The sequence below is a fragment of the Amblyraja radiata genome, chromosome 5 (assembly GCF_010909765.2).
Source record: "Amblyraja radiata isolate CabotCenter1 chromosome 5, sAmbRad1.1.pri, whole genome shotgun sequence".
Lineage (NCBI taxonomy): Eukaryota > Metazoa > Chordata > Chondrichthyes > Rajiformes > Rajidae > Amblyraja > Amblyraja radiata.
Genome location: NC_045960.1, coordinates 48,955,641 through 48,973,355, shown reverse-complemented (window position 1 = coordinate 48,973,355; position 17,715 = coordinate 48,955,641). Strand labels below are relative to the sequence as shown.

The 17,715-nt window shown below is 42.9% G+C and overlaps 1 protein-coding gene across 4 annotated transcripts in view; it reads left to right on the top strand.

The window, feature by feature from the left end:
- Window positions 1-17,715, top strand: part of cep85l (centrosomal protein 85 like) — a 246,642-nt gene that overhangs the window by 28,506 nt on the left and 200,421 nt on the right. The window contains exon 1 of one of the 4 annotated variants that reach the window (XM_033021175.1): window positions 4,806-5,358. The exons of 1 other annotated variant lie outside the window; for it this stretch is intronic. In XM_033021175.1, the coding sequence (XP_032877066.1) occupies window positions 5,298-5,358 (61 nt within the window). In that variant the 5' untranslated portion in view covers window positions 4,806-5,297. Of the gene's footprint in view, window positions 1-4,805; window positions 5,359-17,715 lie in introns of those variants that run through there. 2 more of the 4 variants (XM_033021171.1, XM_033021174.1) reach the window with 2 other exon arrangements.

Genomic DNA, 17,715 nt, shown 5'->3' with positions numbered 1-17,715 from the left:
ACTCCACGGGTGGTCGGTGCCGCCGCCACAGCTCCGAGGCCGAGTCGAGTCTCCGCTGCCGCTGCTGCCGCCACCACGGTTCCGGGGCCGAGTCGGGTCTCCATTGCGGCTGCCGTTGCCGCCACCGCCACAGCTCTGAGGCGAGTTGGGTCTCTGCTGCCGCTGCCTCCGCCACAGCTCCGGGGCCGAGTCGGGTCTCCGATGCCGCTGCCTCCGCCAAAGCTCTGGGGCCGAGTTGGGTCTCTGCTGCCGCTGCTGCCGCTGCTACAGCTCCGAGGCCGAGTCGGGTATCCGCTGCCGCTGCCGCAGCTGCTGCTACAGCTCCGGGGCCGCTGCTGCCGCTGCTACAGCTCCGAGGCCGAGTCGGGTCTCCGTTGCCGCTGCGGCTTCTGCTGCCACCGCCGCCACAGCTCCGAGGCCGCCAGCTCCGCCATTAGGCCTCGGCGCAGACGGAGACGGGGACGGGGAATACGACAGAAAAAAAGTTGCATCCCCCGAAGGAAGAGACCAAAACATGTTTCTCCCACCCCACCCACACACATACACAACTTAATAAAACAAAATTAACTAAAACATGACAAAGGAACAAAAAGAAAGAAAAAACCAGACGGACTGCAGGTGGGCCGCAGCTGCTAAGCCAGTGCCGCCATCTTGACCTTAGATAGTGTTATTTTACTATTACTTAGAATGTGAGAGGTCACATTTTATATCTAAGTAATTGTGATAAACATGTTGTTTACCTGTTATCTTTTTTCAGTTGCTTTTTTGTTCCTGTGATGGTTTAGTTGGGACACTTCTCTCGATCTCTTCACCTTACTCAATTACAAGCCTCATCCCAACAAAAGGGAAAGAAGCTGAAGGCAAAAGAAAGCGAAAATAAAATGTGGTCTAAAATTCCCTAGATCCAGGATTGCTTTGATCATCTTGAGTAATGCTTGTAATGAAAGTTTTTCATTAATTTCTTCAAAAAGAACATAAGATTTGATAGCATGATTGAACATTTTCTAAAGTCCTCACCGACCAATTCACATTAGTCCTGTTCCAGGTGTTCTCCAATTTTCCCAGCCCCCAATGACCATAACCTTTCCTGGCTCTCCACTAATTCTTCTCTTCTGAAAACTTTTTTTGTGTTATTTTCATTCCTGCAAAGTCTGGAATTCTTTCCCAAACCCTCACTTACTCTCTACATTCTTGCCATGAAATATTTTCAATAGACCTTTCAGATGCCATCATTCAGCCCTTTGTCACCTTCCTTAATATATTCTTACATGACAAATTTAGTTTGAAAATACTCCCGTGAAATACTTTGGGATGCCAAAGCTGCTACAGTTATACAGTTATTGAGTCTGAGGAAGGGTCTCGGCCCGAAACGTCACCTATTCCTTCTCTCCAGAGATGCTGCCTGTCCCGCTGAGTTACTCCAGTATTTTGTGTCTATCTTCGATTTAAGCCAGCATCTATAGTTCCTTCCTACAAGTTATTGTATTTGTAGCTGTCTAGGTTAACTTGACCTTGAGGAAAGGATTGTGCGAACCTGTTGATCTCAGGAGTTTAGTTTAGTTGAGAGACACAGCACGGAAACAGGCTCTTCGGCCCACCGAGTCCGCGTCGACCAGTGATCCCTGCACATTAACACTATGGTACACACCTTAGAGACAATTTATAATTTAACCAAGCCAATCAGCCTACAAACCTGTACGTCTTGGGAGTGTGGGAAACTGGAGATCCTGGAGAAAACCCACGCAGATCATGGGAGAACATAAACTCGGTACAGACAAGCAGAACAGCCAACTCTCACGCATTGAGCATGAGACTCACGCATTTTGCCCAATTCTCACGCTCTCATGCTGATCACAGAATTTCTCACGCCGTGAGAAATTCTGTGATCAACGAGAATTTCAAAACTAATATCAACTGCATGGGCCGTGGGAAGCAGAAGCAGCGGCAGGGGCAGATGCGGACGGGGAGCCAGGACTGGCGAGTGTTTGCCAGGCTGGCGACTAGCTCTGGCCATGGAGCAGCCTCAGTGCAAGAATCGGACACGTCGGAAGCGTTGCGCCGCTGCTGTGAGATTCTCTGTGCCGAATTCGCCCTGGATCAGGCTGCGGTTCGGTGCATCCTGGAGGCAACCAATGGCTGCTGGAAGTAAGTACCAAGCACTGGGTAGAAGCGGTGGAAGATGGTGGCTGTCAAATGGGGGTGGTTGGAGAAAGTATCCTGCTTGCCTGCTAGATTTTCACTTACTGTAACTGCAGGAAAAATGTTCCCGATGTTGGGGGAGTTCAGACCCGGGGTCACTGTTTAAGACTATGAGGTAGGCCATTTAGGACTGAGATGAGGACAAACGTTCGCTACCCAGAGAGTTGTGAATCTGTGGAATTCTCTGCCACAGAAGGTAGTTGAGGCCAGTTCATTGGCTATATTTAAGAGAGAGTTAGATGTGGCCCTTGTGGCTAAAGGGATCAGGGGGTATGGAGAGAAGGCTGGTACAGGATACTGAGTTGGATGATCAGGCATGATCATATTGAATGGCGGTGCAGGCTCGAAGGGCCGAATGGCCTACTCCTGCACCTATTTTCTATGTTTCTATGTTTCTATGTTACAGAGACATGGCTGCAAGAGGGCCAGGGCTGGGATCTGAATATTCAAGGGTATACCTCCTATTGAAAAGACAGACAGAGGGGCAGAGGGGGTGGGGTTGCTCTGTTGGTGAGGAATAAACTTTAGTCCCTTGCTCAAGGGGTGACATTGAAACAGGAGATGTGGAGTCATTATGGATCGAACTAAGGGATTGTAAGGGTAAAAACACCCTAATGGGGCTTATCTTACGTCCCCCAAACAGTAGCCTGGACATAGGGTGAAAGTTGAATCAGGAGTTAAAATTGGCATGTAGCAAAAGTAATGCTGTCATTGTTATGGGAGATTTCAACATGCAGGTAGACTGGGAAAATCAGGTTGGTACTGGACCCCAAGAAAGGGACTTTGTAGAGTGCCTTTGTGATGGATTCTTGTATTGGAGCTTGTATTGGAGCCTACCAGGGAGAAGGCAATTCTGGATTTAGTGTTATGTAATGAACTGGATGTTCAAGGACCTCAAGGTTAATGAGCCATTAGGAGGTAGTGACCATAACATGGTCAGGTTTAATTTACAATTGGAGAGGGAGAAGACTAGATCGGAGGTGTCAGTGTTTCAGTTGAATAAAGGGGACTATGGGGCCATGAGGGAGGAGCTGGCCAAAGTTGACTGGAAAGATACCCTAGCAGGGATGACAGTGGAACAAAAATGGCAGGTATTTCTACGAATAATACAGAAGGTGCTGGATCAGTTCATTCCTAGGAGGAAGAAAGATTCCAAGGGGAGTAAGTGGCGACCGTGGCTGACAAGGGACGTCAGGGACAGTATAAAAATAAAATAGAAGAAGTACAACGTAGCAAAGATGAGCAGGAAGCAAGAGGATTGGGTAATGTCTAAAGAGCAACAGAAGATAACTAAAAAGACAATACGGGGAGAAAAGATGAGGTAAGAAGGTAAGCTAGCCAAGAATATAAAGGAGGATAGTAAAAGCTTCTTTAGGTATGTGAAGAGAAAAAAAATAGTTAAGACCAAAGTTGGACCCTTGAAGACCGAAAAAGGTGAATTTATTATGGGGAACAAGGAAATGGCAGATGAGTTGAACAGGTACTTTGGATCCGTCTTCACAAAGGAGGACACAAACAATTTTCCTGATATAGTAGTGGCCAGAGGATCTGGGATGACGGAGGAACTGAAGGAAATCCACATTAGGCAGGAAATGGTGTTGGTAGACCGAAGGGACTGAAGACTTATAAATCCCCAGGGCCTGATGGTCTGCATCCCAGGGCACTTAAGGAAGTGGTTCTAGAAATCGTGGATGCATTGGTGATAATTTGCCAATGTTCTATAGACTCGGGATCAGTTCCTGTGGATTGGAGGGTAGCTAATGTTATCCCACTTTTTAAGAAAGGTGGGAGATAGAAACAGGGAATTATAGACCAGTTAGCCTGATATTGGTGTCTCTTGCTCTGCCATCGCGAGTGGTTGAATACGAGAGGTAATGTTTTATATCTCAGAAACTCGTATTGGTAGTCTGCCGTTTTACCAGTTAATTTTCCAGTTGCGTTTCATTCCTCTAATGACTTGGGTTAAACATTTCCCTTTGGTCTTTATCTTATTCAAGCAATTAGCCTAATTACAGGCCTTCAATCCCAACAATAGGGAATTAAAGTGACAGCAAAAGAAAACTAAAATAATATGTTATCTAGTATTCTCTTGCCCCAAGCTTGCTTTGGTAATGGTTATTGACAGAGAATATAATCCAAGAGTACTATAGGCAAAATGGAATGAAATTGACAGATGATGGATAATAATGTGAAAACCTTGATTTGTTAGGTAAATCAGGTTATTTTTGAAATGTCCAAATTAGATTGTTACATGCATATTAAAAAAACTGCAATATTCAAAAGCCAATACACTGAAATTGGAATTACGATGATATATTTCCTTACGGAAAATCATTCCGTTCTGGAGCAGAGAAAATAAAGCATTCATCTGAGTAATTCTTATAAACTGGAGCCATATGGCAAACCATAATAGTTCTGAGGGAGCTCGATAATGTATGCTCTTTCCACTGAAGCTCAGGGTGATATCAACTGACTGAAGAGAAATTAACATGATGTGTTATGGAGCAGATGCATGACAACAAGGACTGCCTAGGGGGGTGGACCTTAGGACACAGACGAGCGTAATGAAGAAACAATCCCCACTAGAAGCCACGTACTGCAGTTAATCAACTGCATTTTAAATGCTCGCAATACAACAAGGCCTGCACTGTAAAACTGGAAACCATATGTGGGGAGAAAAAAACTTCTAGGGTTGATTGATTTTTTTTTTTTTCTCTCTCTCTTTCGTTCTCCTCCTGGAAGCCTGTGAAGGTTTACAGGCTCAGCTAATAAGTGGCAGACCAGAGATTTGTGGGAGGAGATTTGGCTCTATTGAATTTGTCAGTGAGCAGAGTGCAGCTCAGAGTGAGATCACATCCTCACGGTAAAGGCTGTCCATATCAGTGTATCGCCGCAGCTTGGGGGCTGCATGATATCCTCAGGGTTACAACAGCAGGAAACCAAAATCGTTTTGCTTCACTCTCGGGAGTCGCGTCCGTGGTCAGCTCAACAAAATGGGCCTCAAGTAGGATAGTTTTCTCAAGAAGTAGAATCAACTGGATCTGGTACTTTTATGGTCAATTCTGGAGTACTTTTGGTCTCATACTTAACTCATCGCTATGTGGGGCAGAGACATTTCAGACCACAAGAATGGCTTTACGATCTGCAGAAGACGAGCAGGTAAAAAAAACATGTAGAAAAGAGTTCCTGATTCAGTAAGCAGATTTTTTTTTTTTTTTCTGAATAAGAAAGGAACAGCTGGAGTAGGATGTCCCTACCAACAGCGTGGCTAATCGGTGTGTGATTCCAGGCTAGCTACAATGTTCGGAGAAGTGAGCTGCTGTTTAAGCTTTTAGAGTGCTTGGATTGACTAGAAAGAAAAAAACAAATCTGATGACACATTCTGAGCTTGTCAGAGATTGTGAAGAAACTCTGCTTGATGAAGCAGATTGGTAAATAGATGTTCTGTTCCAGAAGGTGCAGACGTGCAACTGTTGTATTGAATTTCAGTTTATTTTAATGCAATTTAAGATGCACTTCTGTTCTTCACTTTTAATGTCTTTAGCAGAGGCTCAATTGCACGTTTTTTATGGTGTTTATGCAAATCTCATGATGCCTTGAATATTAATGCTTTTACTTAAAAAAAAACTATCATTGTTAGTCTAAAGAGAGTTGCTGTGTACTTTTAAACTTGCTGTGTAGCTTTGGCAGATGTGTAGAGAAAGTTACAAAATTGAGAGACAGTTTATGTTGAAATATGAGTTAAAATTTATTCAGTTTACTGAATAACTGCAGAAGTGTCCAATAGCGGTTATAAATTCACAGCTTAACAGTGTTCAAGAGAGAACTTGCAACCAGTTTGTTGGAATTCATGCTCCATTGGTAGCCCTTAAGGTGCTATTTGGTGCAGTGGTAGAGTTGTGCTCGATTCTGTCTGTACAGAGTTTGTACATTCTCCCTGTGACCGAGTCAGTTTTCTCCGGATGCTCCGATTTCCTCCCGCACATACAGGTTTGTAAGTTTATTCACTTTGGAAAAAATTGTAATTGGTCCCTGGTGTGTAGGATTCTGTTAGTATACAAGGATGACGACTCAGTGGGCTGAAGGGCCTGTTTCTGCACTGTATCTCTAAACTAAACTAAACTAAACTACCACTGTGGGTAAACTTTTCCCTTAAGTTTACCCACAGTCAGTGGTGGCGGCCGTTTAGGCTTTATGCCTTTGAACTTCCAGGTCAAATTTCAGTGGCACAAATGTGTTCAGTCTTGACTTACTTTAGATAAGACCTATTCCAATGTGATTGTGTGAACTATAGTAAGATAATATACAGCCATATGTCATGATGTTCCAATCGCTAAGCTTACAACCCAATGATATGAATTCACAAACTTCAAATAATCCCAACAATCCCTCTTTCTTTCAGAATAGTGTAACATTAGATACACCCATTATATAAAACTAATTTGATAGTGTAAACAGAATATATATTTGACTCATTCTCTCTTAGCTTTCTTTGCTACTTTGATAAAGAAGCTTGTTAAACCTGGGGAAAATTTAATAAAAGTTCCTTTTACCTATGAAGCTAGAAAGCTCCTGTCAACTATATAGATCGAGTTGATCCAGACACACTCCTCATCTGCTGCCTGCATTTTCAGGGAGAGGGTAATGAATAGCAGCTGACACCAAGGTGCCTTGGCAGTTTTTATCCATAACCTACACAGGACATTGAAACTGATTAGTGTTATTATCAGCATCTTGGATTAACTTGGTTAAATCACAGACTAAGGATTATACATCACGTGATCAGGAATGCTATCTTGGCAAAAGTGTTACTTTGTCCATAAAGGTCTGATGCAGAGATCTCAAAATCAAGCTAATTTGGATATTGATCAATTGCTGCAGATTCTGAAAGTCTCCGATAAACGGGTGGCACGTTGGTGCAGCCGGTAGAGCTGTTCCTCGCAGCACCAGAGACCCGGCTTCAATCCTCATCTCGGATGGTGGCTGTGTGGAGTTTGCATATTCTTCTGTGACCACCTAATTTCCTCTGGGTGCTCTCGTTTCCTTCCACATCCCAAAAGACGTGCGGGTTTGTAGATTAATTGGCTTCTGTAAATTGGCCATTGTGTGTTGGAGTGGATGCAGAAGTGGAATAACATAGAACCCGTGTGAACGGGTGATCAATGGTTGGCGTAGATTTGGTGCTGTTTCTTTGCTGTATCTATCAATCAATCAATTCAATACAAGTGTGCAGCTTGAGATTGATGCATTAGGAAATTATAATATACATATAATATAAATGAGAATTCTTTCTGAGATGTGTTTGCTGGGTCCCTCAAATGATGCAACGACATAGTCTGAGCAAAACGTCGGCAGACTATGTAGTCTACCGTCTACCCACGCATCCTGTTCATTAGCCGAAGAGTAGTGGTTCCTGCCCACAGGAGAAATTGCCCCAAATGGCATCCAGGGACTGAACAATGTTGGCCATTAATGTTGGGTTAATGACTAAAGGGCCATTTCCCAAAATGAATGACTATGGGAAGAATTTAAGTGAGAGTGGTTTCATTGTCAGTGTTTTGTGGCAGAATAATAATTTGCTCTTATCTTCTCAGCAATTGAATTAAAATGAGTGATGTTTAAACTGTTGTGAAACGTGGAAGCTACTCTTCCCCATTAAATCACACATCTCACTGATTATCAGAAATAAGTGGTTTAATTTTTCAATTTCATTTTTTGCCATTAGCTGAGTAACCCAGAGACATTCCTTTTGCCTCTTCCTTTGAGATTTCTCACCTTTCCTGATCAGATGAAATGTTATTGACATAAAACATCAGTTTTTTTCTCTCTCCCTGTCTCTACAAATGTTACTCTGAGATGGTTATTTATATTAGTAAACCAGACATATGGACATTAATCTAGAGACCTACATTAAAAATCCACAGATAGCAGCAGTGGAATTTTTATGCAGTCAGTAACCAGAATTGTTATTATTAATGACCAAACTACTGATTGTATCTTTCAGGAGAGGAAATTGCTCTCTTTGCTCAATCTGGATTATATGTGATTCCAGAACAATCAATAGAGTTTGCTATTAAATGCCCTCTGAAACGAAGCCTCCATAAATACTGCATTGTAACTGGGAAAGAAAACCTGCCGATCTACCTTCATTGGTAAAGAATGGCTTTTTCCTCATGGGCTAGATTTATAATAGGAATTTTAAAACTCGCAAATGCCGGTTTGGGGATTGGTGTCGAGATAGGGCAGCATGGTTGCTGCCTTACAGCGCTTGCGGCGCCAGAGTTCCGGGTTCGATCCTGATTACGGGTGTTGTCTGTACCGAGTTTGTACGTTCTCCCCGTGACCGCGTGTTTTTTTTTTCTCCATGATCTTCGGTTTCCTCCCATACTCCAAAGACGTACAGGTTTGTAGGTTAATTGGCTTGGTATAAATGTAAAATTGTCCCTAGTGTGTGTGTAGGGTGGAGTTAATATGCGGGGATCGCTGGTCAGCACAGACTCAGTGGGCCGAAGGGCCTGTTTCTGCACTGTATCTCTAAACTGAACTAGGAGAAATATCTCCCAAGAGTAAACAAACAAAAGACTGACAAAGTCATACTCAAAGAATCCCACCTGACAATGTGCTGGACTCCTCCAATATAATCCCTTGGGATGTCATGGTGTGTGTTGTGGGAATTGTGGTGAGTGACTTGCCTTCTGGCCCCCAGAGATCCTTTCACCATCAACAGGAATATGATGGAATTCCCTCCACTTGCCTGGATTAGGCACAATCCCAGACAATGCAGTCTGCCTGATCAGCACCTCACCCATTGCCCTACATATTTGCTCCATTCACCAGCAGTACACAATGTTGCCATCCACAAATTCACCACTATTACTCCACTCTGGTGCCAACATCTCCCATACCTGGGACATCCGCTGCCACGTCGGGCAAGGATAACAAGCTGATGGGAAAACTGCCACTTGCAAATTACCTTAGTCATTCTGGAATGGGATTATCATTTATCTGTGGTCACTGGATCTAGGTCCTGAAGCTCCTTTCCTAATGTCATAAGGACGGCAGCAATTAAAGGTGCTGGCCGACCTCTATCTTCTCCAGAACGGCCTGGACAAGCAAGAAGCTTTGCCTTCGCCAGCAACATCAAAATGAAGTTAGAAAATATAGTACAGTGAAAGTAGTTAGAAACTGATTATTAGAGAGCCATAGTGATTCAGTGTGGAAATAGGCCCTTCGGCCCAACTTGCCCACACCGGCCAACATGTCCCTGCTATATTGATACCAACTGTCTGAGTTTGACCCACAAACCTCCAAACCTGTCCTATCCATGTACCTGTCTAACTGTTTTTTAAACATTGGGGTAGTCCCTGCCTCAACTGCCTCCTCTGGCAGCTTGTTCAATACACCCACCACCCTATGTATGAAACAATTTATCCCTTAGATTCCTTTTAAATCGTTTCCCCTTCACCTTAAACCTGTGTCCTCTCATCCTCGACTTGCCTACTCTGGGCAAGAGACTGTGCATCTACTCAATCTATTCCTCTCGTGATTTTATACACCTCTATAAGATCACCCCTCATTCTCCTGCGCTCCAAGGAATAGAATCCCAGCCTACTCAATCTCGCTGCAATGTAACTGCAGTTCAAGGAATGATTGTGAATACACTTGCCTGGATGAGACCAACTCTAACAATGGCAAAGAATCATTGAGGAATCGGTGCAGAAAAATGTCATTGAAGCAAGAAAGAAAATTCAGTCATGATCTTGTTCCGTATGTTCTTTCCGTGCACACAAATATTGTGACTGGATCCAGTGCAGGGTTAATTTCAGGTTGTATCCTTATAAGGAACATTTGGATCGATTTGTCACCGTTGGAGATAGTTGGAGTGCAACTGTTTTGTACCCACTTTTCTCCAGTTTCTATTCCAAAATGAGGTGTGCCATGATTTTACTGCCTCCTTTATGCTCTTGGGTACAGCATTGATTTCCCTCTTGTGTAGAGTCTAACAATGTTTGGAGTGTGTCTATACTTTCAATATCTTACTGTGTAGTAAAAGGGCCTAAGGGTATAACAATGGCTCGTGCCTCTATTTGATGTCAGATGATCAAAGCATTCCTTTTTGGCGAATTAGCCTTCCATGTACAAATTGCATTCAATATTATTCAAAATTATCAAAACAGTGTTGTTTTGTTGGCTCTAGAATCTGCTTATACTTGTTTGTAGATTTCTGAATGTAAAATCTGCCAAGAACGAATAAAATTTGGTGGTATATTTGATTTAAAAAAAAATTATGTTGGCAGGAGGGGAAAGGAACTCTGTATTTAAGTGTGTAGGAAGGAACTGCAGATGCTGGTTTACACCGAAGATGGACATAAAAATTTGTAGTAACTCAGCGGGTCAGGCAGCATCTTTGGAGAAAAGGAATAAGTGACGTTTTGGGTTGAGACCCTTCTTCAGACTGAGTCGGGAGAGGGAAACAAGAGATATGAAAAGGTACATGGAACACATGAATGAAAGATATGCAAAAGGACAAATTAAAGCCAGCTGCGATGATCAAGTATAAGGTGAAGCCCACAATGGTCCATTGTTGGCTGTGGGGATGGTGATAACTAGTGATGCAAATGGAAAATTCAGAAGGACGGCAGTGAAAGTAGGACTATGATGGGTGAGGGAAGGAGAGAGGGGGATTTAAGGGTTATTTGAAGTTAAATCAATATTCATACCATTGGGTTGTAAGCTGCCCAAGTGAAATATGAGGTGTGTAGGAAGGAACTGCAGATGCTGGTTTACACCAAAGATAGACACAAATTGCTGGAGCAACTCAGCGGGACAGGCAGCATCTCTGGAGAGAAGGAGTGGTTGATATTTCGGAAGGGTCTCGACCTGAAACATCACCTATTCCTTCTCTCCAGAGATGCTGCCTGTCCCACTGAGTTACTCGAACATTCTGTGTCTATCTTCAAAATATGAGGTGCTTTTCCTCCAATTTGCATTTGGCCTCACTCTGACAGTGTAGGAGGCTCAGCCCAGAATGGGAGTTAAAGTGTTTGGCAACCAGGTGATCGAGTAGGCCAAGGGGGACTGAGCGAAGGTGTTCAGCGAAACGACTGCCTAGTCTGCACTTGGTCTTGCCAATATATAGGAGTCCACACCTTGAATAGCAGAGTTTTGATGTGATGCTCATGACCTATGCAGATGAAGTCGGCTTCATCACAAAATAAATCGCAATTATATTCGCAAAGTCGAGTCTAATACTTGTGTATAACTATTATAAATAATTGTGAATGACTTATAGAAGCAAAACTATATGTTGCCATATACTAGTTTATTTAGTTTATTGTCACATGCACCGAGATACAGTGAAACTCTTTTGTTGCATGCTAACCTGTACCTGAATCTGGTGGTATGCATTTTCACACATCTATACCTTTTGCCTGATGGGAGAGGGGAGGGGCGAGTGGCCAGGGTAAATTGAGTCAACAGAAGGGAGGTTAGATTGTGTGATGGTGTGGGCTGCATCCACAATTCGCTGCAATTTCTTGCAGTATTGGATGGAGCTGTTCCCAAACCAAGCTGTGATGCATCCTGATAAACTGCTTTCGATGGTGCATCTGTAGAAGTTGGTGAGAAATTTAGGGGACATGCCAAACTTCCTAAGCCATCTAAGGAAGTAGAGGCATTGGCTAGTTTCTTTGGTACAATCATCTTTTCAATAAATGAACATCAACTTCCAAAACATGCCCATTAGGACTTTTGTGGCTTAAAAAAGTCTTAATTGTAATAGCTACGTCCAGGGCGTTCAGATCAGAATGGTATTCACAGATTTGCTCTTGGATCTGTTAGTGTTGTTGTTGAACCCCTGTCTCACGGTGCGAGTCGACCCACGAGTGACCCAGAGTTTAGAACAAACTCGTGGTAATCACGTACAATTAATGTAGTGGGAACATCGGAACACGTGGACGCAACTTAGTGTCTCGTGGCGCTAACAGTACGTACCCGTGAAACTTGTTAACTCTTGAAAAATTTCAAACATGTTTAAAGTTTTCCGCAAGTCAAATTTACTCTTGAAGTTAAAAATTGAAACATTTAAACTCGTTGTAAAAAGAACGCAATGGCCCGTGAGTTTACCGTAGTGACTCGTGAGTAACTCATGGGTTTGGCCTGAGTGCCAGAAGTGAAATGTTGAAGATTAGTCAGATCTTAATGGAAATTTTTCAGTGAAGGAGCAAAAAGCACTCACTGGGGATCTGAGCAAAAAGAATGAACCAAGCAGTGTGGGGAAAACCGCATTGCGAGAGGCAATTAGTTCCCTTCAGAACTTTAACTTTTCACATTGAAATGGTGCCATGAATCCTTGTTAGATTAATGCACTTTTTATGGAGAAGCAGATATATGGGACAGGTGTCCCGTCTCAGGATTTATATCCGAAAAATTTTATGCGTTTATACAGGGGGTTTTCTCAGGCAGCACTTTCCACCCAGTCTGTCCGCGTTAAGGAGGCTTTCAGTTGTGAGCCCAGACTATAGCCACTTGTGTAGTACACTTGATGCCCTGATGGTGAATCATTTCCTTTCAAGCGACAAGGTGCCTCCTACCTTTTCAAGGTGTGTAGGATATCTGTTGGTTCACACTTCACCCAGCCTGCAGTCCTAGCCCACCGCAGTTCCAGGGAGGCCCCGTGAAGCCGGCTGGTTGGTCTGTCTTGTGTTCGCAAGTCTTGTGTTCGCAAGTCTTGTGTTCGCAAGTCTTGTGTTCATGCAGCAGCTGAAATTACTGCCGGGGCCCACTCCACTTGGTTTCCTCAAGTAACCAGTAAATTACTATTAAACCATGACACGCTTTACATAGTGACATATTCTAACATCCAGGCAAATTGTGAAGATGGCGTAATGAAACAAATAATTGAACGACCACAGGTACAAGACCCATTGACCAAACAGTGCTTCAGCAGTGAAATACAAGAAGGGTTGGTAAACAATAATTTTTAAAGTGATTTCTTCCAAAAGAAGCCATCTAGAAATAATGCGAGGGAAAGAAGGGGTGGGAGGATGGGGTGGGGGGAGAAGGGGAAGGGCACATGGGTGAGCTGCACACTTTCCCCTCTGTGGCTGACAGCAGCCTCAAAGCCTGCTGGTGGTAACAGTAACCGTGTGGAAAATTGCCACATTGTTTTTCTGGCTTCAGCAGCGTGGATGCGGTATGGATCCTGCAGTTGATTTGCCTGGGAACGGTGGCGCAGAAGGTTGCACATGGTCCTCTCACAGCTCCAGCGATCAAAAGGTTCGATCCTGACCTCCGGTGGTGTCCATGTCAGGGTTAGACCTTTTCCCTGTGACCAAAGGGGATTCCCCCGGCCGCTCTGGTTTCCTCCCACATCCCCAAAGAACGTAGGTTAATCTGCCGCTGTAAATTAACCCAAGTGTGTCGGTGAGTAATGGAATCTGGGACAGTTGACGAGCATGTGAGAGAGAATAAATTACAGGGAAATGAATGGGGAATGTGATTGATGGGATTGCTGTCAGAGCTGGCATCGCCTTGATGGGCCAAATGACCTCCTTCCATGTTGAAAGAATAATAAGCCAGAAAGTCAGCTCTCTGACGTTGATTTACGGGATATTCATGAAATATCATGCGCCGGCCGATAGCTTTTGGAGAGTTCATGATGCAATGATGTAACCAATTGTAATTATGGTACCAGTTATGGTATCTACACGGATGATAGTCTACCATACAATATAGGAAAACATTCTCATATTTACAATTAAGGGCCAATTGTATTCGGGTTTTTAATACAAATTCAGTTTTCCCGAGTTTAAATAAAAACTTGGGCCAGGCGCTGGGAAACTCTGGGACGCCACTGCTGAAGAGAACATCTGAGCTTTGTCTTTCATTCGGAAGTTCACGGGCGGGCTGTGGTGACTGTAGGGCTCTGAAAACTTTGTTTCCCAGGGCTGGGGTGAGTGTGAAAGGGGTGGTTTCTGGGCAGATCTGCCCAATCAGCAATGTTTTGAGCCACTGCTTTATAGAGAGACACACACTGCTATCCCTCTGGTCTACGGACCTTGCTGTCCGGAAAAAAATAACGTTAATGTACAATTTACTTCATCTTTTTGTTAGAAGTTTACCAACTTTTTGATGAGAGATGAATTAAGGGAATAAAACAATCTTACTAGACACAAAAAGCTGGAGTAACTCAGCCAAGCCGGCAACATCTCTGGAGAGAAGGGTTGAAACGTTTTTTCAGTCTGAAGGAGGGACTCGACCAGAAACGTCACCCATTCCTTCTCTCCAGAAATGCTGCATATCCTGCTGAGTTACTCCAGCATTTTGTGTCTATCTTCGGTGTAAACCAGCATCTGCAGTTCCTCTCAACAAAAAAAAAATAGCCTATGATTGATGCCAGACTTTGAACAAATGCAGTTCAAATGGACTTTTGAATGCAATTTTGGAAGGATTGTTTCTTGAAACAAACTGCTCTAAATGTTTGAAGGAAGGAATTGCAGATACTAGTTTAAACCAAAGATAGACACAAAATGATGGACTAACTCAGCTGGTCAGGCAGCATCTCTGGAGAAAAGAAATAGGTGATGTTTCGGGTCGAGATCGTTCTTCAGGCTGGGTCTTTTTATAGTGAAAAAAAACTGCTTGACATCACTCCATGTGATGATTTTTCCACACGTCGGTAGACGTTGTTGGCTCAAGAGTAACTCGGGAGAGGAACTTGGTACATCGCAGAAATGAGAAGTAAATGGCAAACTTAGACATACACGTGGGAACTCGGTTAAACTCTTGAATATAAACTTGGAATCTCATACACAACCACGAGTCTGATTTTTTCTTTCACTTGGGGTCACTGGTGGGTGGACTCGCACCGTGAGACAGGGGCTTAAGGCTGCTCTTCCAGGTGTGTTTCTTTTAATTAGGTAAAAGATTGCATAATATTAATTTATGGGCGGTTTGTGTTTCAAAATGTTCAGTCTTTTGGTTTGACTGCCCGTTATAAAATTTTCTTTGGATGCCTTTGCTAAATATATATTATAGTAACTATTACTCTTTGTTCTTGGCATCCATAATGTGGTTCCTTTGACTGGATTGCCTGAAAGGATTCTGGCTATCCCAAATGGCATCCCAACCTAATCTGTGAAGCCCACAGCCACCTAACCCGCTGTTATTCACTCCTTAAACAAAATGGAAAGGGGTGGTCAATTTAGTTTTATATACCAACTTACCAACAGGTTGGTAATTCATACCGATTGTACAGTTGCTGGGGAAGTCGAGGATCCATTTGCAAAGGGATGCACAGAGACCCAGTTCTGAAGGTTTCTTAACTGAACACAATACTCTAAATGCGGCCTCACTAATGTCTTACGCAATTGCAACATGACCTCCCAACTTCTATACTCAATACTCTCACTGATGAATGCCAATGTACCAAAAGCCTTTATGACCACTTGATCCACCAGCGACTCCACCTTCAGGGAACTATGCACCTGGAGTCCTAGATCCCTCTGCTCTACAACACTACCCAGAGCCTACCATTCACTGTGTAGGTCCTGCCCATGTTAGACTTCCCATTTTCTGCATTAAATTCCATCAACCGTTCCTCAGCCCACCTGGCCAATCGGTCAAGATCCTGCTGCAATTTTCACAAACATCTTCACTATCTGTAAAACCACCCACTTTTGTATCATCTGCAAACTTGCTAATCTTGCCGTATATGTTCTCATCCAAATCATTGATATAGGTGACAAACAGTAACGGGCCCAGCACCGAACCCTGAAGCACACCACTAGTCACAGGCCTCCAGTCTGCGAATAACCTTCCACCATCACCCTCTGCTTCCTTCCATGAAGCCAATTTTCTATCCATTCATGAAATTGAATATGTTAAAGTACAAACTTTGCCAGTGGGTTTTGTTGGACATGTGTAAATGTTGTTTGGTTACTTGCCTTAATAAACAGCATTGCACAGAAGATCCATTAATGCAATATAGGTGATCAATTTGGGATCTAGCTGCTGAGGAAGTGGCAAGACCATATTCAAGTGTAAGCGAAAAGACAATGGGCTTTTCCAGACAGTCTGATGATGGCAGGCATTAGATATGCTGACAAAGTATGCATGCCATTTGCTCAGCATGCGGAATGAGTGATGGTATTCCTGACATCAAACACATGCTTGATTGTAGATGATAGAACAACAAAGCCATGGGGGAGAATAAAAGATAATGTTACAACTAGTGGCATGATTGAATATGTATATAACACTGGTAAATTTATTAGGAGCAACATCTGCTGAATAGAATGTGTTTATTGTCATTGGGTAGAGCAAATTGCATTCTGAAATCTGAGAGCAAAGAACTGCCACAAACCAATCCATCATTGGCCAAAATGTGCACTGTGAATGGATACACAAGGCATTGTAGATGCTGGAAACTGGCACAAAAAAAGAACAAACCACTCAAGAAAACTCATTGAGCCAACCAACATCAGAAAATTCCAGATGAAGTGTCCTGACCTGGAATATCAACGTACATTTCCCCCCACAGGTGCTGCCTGACACACAGAATTTCTCCAGTAGTTGTGTTATGCACTGTGAATAACTGCAGTAAGTACCTTTTTAGTAGGCATCTTTTTTCAGGGTGGATTCTGCAGAGTTTAGTGAAGATGCATCACAGAATTGCCAATGGAAATAGATGGGTAGAGTTATCTACTGTAGTTGTGGACCAGAACCATGTGCCTGCAACCATGGGTCATAAGGAATAGGAGGATAATTAAGCCATTTTGCCCATCAAGCCTACTCCACTATTCAATCATGGCTGATCTAACTCTCCTTCCTAACCCCATTCTCCTGCCTTCTCCCCATAACCTCTGACACCCGTACTAATCAAGAAACCACTGGGCATCAATTGGATCATGACATGAGTTAAGAGGAATAGATAATAAATACATTTATACTTGGCTGGAATTATAACTGTTAACTCTCATATATTGTGTTCAGAATTATTTGTAAAATATTGAGTTCCACTTTAATTGGCAATTACAAAAAGTTTATATAGATATTTATTGTTACTTTTCAGTTAAGGCACCATAGTATGTAAATTGTGCATGTATAGAATGTTTCAGTTGCTATAGAGTATTTTTTAGTAATAATTAAAGGATGTTTGGCTGGAAGTTCTCTCCTATGTCCGGAGTTCCAAAACGGCAATGTAGAAAAGGATCTATTATGATTACAACCAGAAAATCATGTTATTTATTGAGTAAAATGCCATTTTGGAAGTCATTTGTTCATTCATGAGGTTATTTTTGTAAAATATTTTTCCATATAGCCTGCAACGTATTTTGAAATGACATACTTAATTGCAAATAGTTTAGTTTAAAGATACAGAATGGAAACATGCCCTTTGGCCCACTGGGTCTATGCCAACCTTTGATCACCTGTTCACATAGTTCTATGTTATCCCATTTTCTCACTCACTCCTTGCACTGGCGATTTAGCGAGGGTTTTCTAAAAAGCCCTCAT